A 6,000-nucleotide genomic window follows, 5' to 3' on the forward strand; every position below is an offset into this window, starting at 1 on the left:
ATGTTTTTCTTTACAAAGATATTTATTGAGTGTCCATTAATACCTCAACATGCCTGCCACTTACAGAGATTTATGAAGATTCAAAATAAACCAAAGTGACATTTATACCTTTAAAATACTCAAGTGATCTGAACCCCGAAATACTCACCTCTGAGGTTCTTTAAGATATTCTCAACTTCATAAAAAGTGGCATTGCCCATACTTAGTGCTTCTTGGGCTCTGCTTTTAGCAAGATTGGCACGGGAAAGCAGCTGATCTGATTTCTGTAAATGGGCAGGCAGAACAAGATTAGAGTAAATATAACACACACCCAGGCAGAGCCCTCCTGCCGGCACAGCCGCTCTGACACACTGCTCTTCACAACAGAGAACTGTGATTCCTGGAGTCTAGGGGTGCTGCAGCAAACCCCTCCACAGCCTGAGACCACACAAACATTATAACCTGATGACCCAATAGGATTCCACATTGAGGACAGACTCGAGCTCTACTCAGGGACAAGAACAGTTTTACAAATCCTAATTTTAAACTCTAGATACCTCCTGAAGTATGGACATACACTTCACAGACATACGTCATATATACCTAGGAAGTACAGACATGTGTCTTCATAGACAGCTAGATCCAAACTGGGCCCAGAAGACCTCAGTCCTATTCCTACATTTGAGGGCTGAAGGAAATGGCAACTCACTCCAGCATTCTCGCCTGGAGAATCCCGCGGATGGAACAGCCTAGTAGGCTACAGTCCATGGGGTTGCAAAGAGTCGGAAATGACTGAGTGACTTCACTTTCAGTGAGTGGAACTGAGGTAATCACATTAAGGTCTCAATAAGCAGCAATACCATGACCTTTCGAGAGTTTCTGATGGCTCCTCTTACTGGTAGCCATTCAACACGGGTCTGCTAAAGGAACGAAGTAACAGAGGATACCTGTCTCTCATTCTTCCCATCCTGTAAGAGCTTCTGGGTTTCTTCTTCCCAGTTTCCCAGACTGCTTTGCACACGCTTGAACTCATCCATTCGCTTAGTCACCAGGCTTGAGAGAGAGTCGGCTTTTTGTCTGATCTTCTTCGCTTCTACCTGTGAGTCCCCAAAAATGAATAAGCCTTACTTTCTGCTCACCAGTTGCCACACCAGTCTTCCCAGGACCTGCCATCATTGTCTGAAAACAACAATCCAGGCCCAAAGTCCAACAGAAATGAGGCAATATTCCTCATGCAAGTCAGGCAGCATGCCCCGCAACTAGCAAACGAATTTTATGTCTGTTCTGCGTTTTTTTATTATTGTTTCCTATGTGTGAAAATCATCATGAATGCTTTTTGCTGTGGGTAGAAAACTGAATCTTAATCCAATAAATTTGGAACAGTCAAAGGAATTGATGACAGAAACAATGCAAACCTTTGAGGGGGAAAAAAAGCCTTCCAAGTGGCTACACATGAAGATATACTATAGGTTGGACCCAAAGGTAGATATCAAAAGTTCTATAGTAATTTCTCACAGGTTTCAACAGTCCCCCAAACTAGGGAAGAGACAGAAAACTTGTATTCACTAACAGAAATAGGTTCAGAATATGAACCAAGGTGTTATCAGGGACCAAGACTGGAGTTTAAGAACAAAGATAAGAGGAGGATAGTGAGAAGGATAAATGTTCTTCCTAATTTAAAGCAAGAAAGGTAAATTATCCGGGACTAAGATTGGAGTTTAAGAATAAAGATAAGAGGAGGATAAATGCTCGTCCTAATTTAAAGCAAGAAAGGTAAATATGGAGGAAAAACTGGATGATTGAACAATTCAATGGAATCCCCTGAGAAGAAAGCATTATGGTCCTTCTTCTGTACATCACTGCATAGGTTAGATGCTCTTACCTGGAAGGACTGATCATTGACCCCCTGAAGCTGAGTTGCTGAACTGAGAAGGCGGAGACTATGCTGATATGACGTATCTGCTTCATTGTCAATTTGAGTGGCCTCCCTCGATAGCTGCTGGGCCAGAGACTTGATTTTCTCCAATCTGCAGGGAGTGAAGAGAGCGGACTTTGAGAATTCGCTCTTTTTATTAAAAGCAAAATTTCATTCTGTTAAAACTATGTCTTCAGGATTATCCAAAGAACCAGACAAGCATAAATGTCTGATATGTATCTCTTTCCACAATTTAAACACAGACATTAAAGTTTATAGAGGTTGGGTCAGAAAAATTCAACCCCAGTTTTCCAACTCTTAATCACATGAATATATTGTTTATACGCTCCATGCCGCCAGATGGGTGTGTTCACCTCCTTTAAACACCACAGATGGTACCATATCTACAAATATACAATCTCTAAATCAAAACTGAAACTTTACTTAGAGTAATTGACATTTTTCTTCCAGTCTTAAAGGCATCTGCTTTCCTCCAAAGTAACACTCTCATTTCTTGTCCTTCTTACTATTGATACTTTTAAAGGAACACAGCACTCCTCAGACGTGGTTTGCATTGTACCCTGGGAGGGAGCGGATTATATTGGCCCGTGTGAGGACCTGCTGAAACGTACTTTCCCCCAAGCTCTTGCACCACAGAGCCACGGAGGCTGCCGCTGCTGCCTCCTTCAGTAGCAGCCTTGCGCGCCAAGGTCAGGGCTTGCTTGGAGTAGTCTTCAGTTTCCCTGAGGAGTTGCTCCATGTTATTGGCTGACTCGACATGGCTGAAAGGATCAAAAAGAATGAGTTTTTATAGCAAAGGGCTTCCTTTATTATTTAAAAAATTTTTTTTTGCCATACGACATTTTTATTTTGTATTAGGGTGTAGCCGATAAACAACATTGTAATAGTTTTAGGTGAACAAGGAAGGGACTCAGCCATGCATATATATACATGTATCCATCCTCCCCTAAACTTCCCTCCCATCCAGGCTGCCACATGACATTGCATAGAGTTCCGCGTGCTATACAACAGGCCCTTGTTGGCTACCTATTTAAAACATAGCAGTGTGTAGATGTCCATCCCCAAATTTCTAACTACCCCTTCCTCCCAAATAGAGCTACCATATGACCTACAATCCCACTCCTGGGCATATATCTGGAGGAAAACATGATGAGAAAGGATACATGCATCCCAATGTTTACTGCAGCCCCACTTACAATAGCCAAGCCATGGAAACAACCTATATGCCCAACAACAGGAACAGATAAAGAAGATGCAATACATATATACAATGGAATATCACTCAGCCATTAAACAGAATGAAATAATGCCATTTGCATAAACATGGATGGACCTAGAAATTGTCATACTGAGTGAAGTAAGTCAGACTGAGAAGGTGAAATATCATATGACATCCTTTATAGGTGGAATCTAGAAAGAAATGATACGGAAGGATGAAAAGGGCTTCCTTTAGGCCTTTTATTTAAATAAGGGGAGAGGAGTAAGAGAACTGCTTTGACTCAAAAAAACAAATAGAATTGACCCAGATGAGATGGAGCTCCTCTATTAGAGGTGCTATCAAGAAGCAGAAGGTGTTCTGAGACGTAGCCTCATGTCCTAAACTTTTTTGATGATCTACTCCATTTCTAGCATAATCAGGGGAAGCGATGGAGATGGGCAGGAGAAGTCTCAGGGAAATAAATACTGCATTTATAAACTTTTCTGCAGGAGAAATCCTAGGCTTTATTTTATCCAGGATCCAACTCCCTCTCCACTTTTTGCTGCATCTTTAAACTTAGCCCAACATTAAGGGGGACAAAGCCCATCAAGAACAGTTCCCCAGTTGCTTTTGTCCCCTTGGTTCTAGAAACTGATGAAAACAAGTCCAGGAGGCAGCTCACATTATGAGAGTATGAGCCAGCCTCCTCTGCTGACTGAATTCCATTCAGGATTAGCAGAGCCTGCCACCTTGCTGAGCCCTCTGCCAGGAGCAAACCTCTTCAGCATCAATCCTGATTGTAGGATTTGCAATCAGGCAAGGACTAAGGAGCTGTGATTACCAGGGCCCTGCAGAGCTGGTTTTCAGGAGGGAGTTCTCCCCCTCTGCACTCTTGGCCCCCACAGGCTAGCAAACAACTCGTTGCTACTTGTTCCCAGGCTTGGCGTGGGAGCCTAGAGTCCCTCAAAGCTGCAAAGTACTCTTTTCCAAGGGCTGATTCATTTCACAGGGCCCAAGGAATTACATCTGACATACACTGAAGCCATACCATGAGTCATAGAGAAATCTGGAAAAGAAACACCCCACCCCCAACTCCTGCCAAATGACCCTGCCCAGTGGCCACCGACATACACTGAAAACCAAGTAGTTAAAAAATGGCTTCAGGGCAGGGGAATGGCTGCAAAGGAGTCTGGAGGTAATCAGTATGGAGCTTTGGTCCTGAATACTCAGCAGAATTGTTCAAGTCTGGCCTCACAGAGGTGTCTGAAGCAGAGGTGCCCTCCAGAAGTACTCACCTGTCTGCCAGTCTCATGGCCTCCTGAGCTAGACTTTTAAAGCCATTTGGCCCTGTGTAGTGTTCTGAAGGTGGAATGTTCTGTGGGAAAAGGACAAATGGTTAAGGCTTTGCTGGCAGCCATGGAGCCTAAGCAGCTTCTGCAGCTGTCCTGTCTGAACCCCTTGTCATTAGTCACACAGAATTCCCCAACCTGACGCATCAAGAGTCCCTGGTTTACCATGGTCATTACATCAAAAAAAAAAAAAATGTAGAGACTGAATCAAATAGAAATCCAAGTTCAAAAAAAGTCTGTATATATAAATGGATTTTAAAATATATGCATGTTTATATCTTCATATATATTTAAAGTCCAGAACATAGGCCAAGTTTTAATGGTAGTTATTTCGTAGCAATGAGATCATAGGGAACATTTATTTTCTGAATATTCTACAAAAGGAAAATCAATACATACTATTTTTAAATCCTTCATTTCCCCAGCATTATATCTGATTATCTTCCAACTTTCTTTATCCACCTCCCATCTTACATTATTGTCCCCGTTTCCTCCTTTATTTGGAAAGACAAGAGTGTTCATTCAAATCTCTTCCTCCTATCACACCACAAGCTACATCATTAGGAAAACCATACTGTAGTTAAAGTTTTTCCCTATTTTCATCACCATGTTTTTATTGGTCTCCTTCCTTCCCTCTTCATTTTGTTCATTCATTCTTTCATACAGCAAACATTTGTCAGAGCCATACTTGGTGTTATGGGCTGAGAAAGTAAAGATGAACAAAACTCAATCCTGCCCTCCCAGAGCTAACAGGCTAGAAGATAGGAAGAAAGAAGGGAGCAGACAATGCCACAGGTAGCAAGAAATGAACCGGTGAAAGAGAAAGGCCGTCACTAAGTCGTGTCCGACTCTTTGTGACCCCATGGACTGCAACCTGCCGGACTCTTTTGTCCATAGGATTTCCCAGGCAAGAATAAGGGAGTGGGTTTGCCATTTCCTCCTCCAGGGGATCTTCCTGACCCAGGGATTGAACCCACATCTCCTGCTTGGCAGGTGGATTCTTTACTACTGAGCCACCTGGGAAGCCATAAAGCATAAAATGGGAACTGGCAGGAAGTCAAAGAAAGCTGTGACTGCTGCAAGGAAAAGAAGTCCTACTGACTACCAGAGAGACCAGAAAACCCGAGAGACAAGGTGAGCCCACGACATGTGCCGTGGGCCCCCCAGCACAGCAGGGACTCTCACCCCCAGCCCAGCACCACCTACAGTGTTCCGCAGGGCAGCCTCGCTCTCCTCCAGGCTCAGGCGCATCTGTGTGATGAGCCTGCGGGTATCCTGAACTCGGTCCTGATGCTGGCTACCCAGGGTCCGAAGTCTCTCCACGGTCATCTTGAGGTCATCCAGGCGGGTCTGGTAGCTATTCTCTTGGCTCCTGGCCTTGGCCAACTGGAGATTGAGGGATCTAATAGCACCTGAACACCAACAAGAAAAGGCAGGATGAGCACGTTGGGGGGTCAAGTCATCAAAAATAGAGGGCTGAAAAAGTGACTTTGACTGGCTTTCGGCAAAACAGTAAAAGCCCAGTATGTGAATGCATG

At 43.6% G+C, this 6,000-nt stretch overlaps 1 protein-coding gene across 1 annotated transcript in view; it reads right to left on the reverse strand.

The window, feature by feature from the left end:
- The window catches only part of LAMC2 (laminin subunit gamma 2), a gene marked incomplete in the record, with an annotated part of 60,065 nt that overhangs the window by 7,595 nt on the left and 46,470 nt on the right, over positions 1 to 6,000 (reverse strand). The window contains 6 exon segments of the mRNA XM_045165670.1: positions 149 to 263; positions 927 to 1,076; positions 1,862 to 2,006; positions 2,527 to 2,676; positions 4,409 to 4,488; positions 5,669 to 5,874. Of these exon segments, the coding sequence (XP_045021605.1) occupies positions 149 to 263; positions 927 to 1,076; positions 1,862 to 2,006; positions 2,527 to 2,676; positions 4,409 to 4,488; positions 5,669 to 5,874 (846 nt within the window).

This window comes from Bubalus bubalis, chromosome 5 (genome assembly GCF_019923935.1).
Source record: "Bubalus bubalis isolate 160015118507 breed Murrah chromosome 5, NDDB_SH_1, whole genome shotgun sequence".
In the NCBI taxonomy this organism is placed as follows: Eukaryota; Metazoa; Chordata; class Mammalia; order Artiodactyla; family Bovidae; genus Bubalus; species Bubalus bubalis.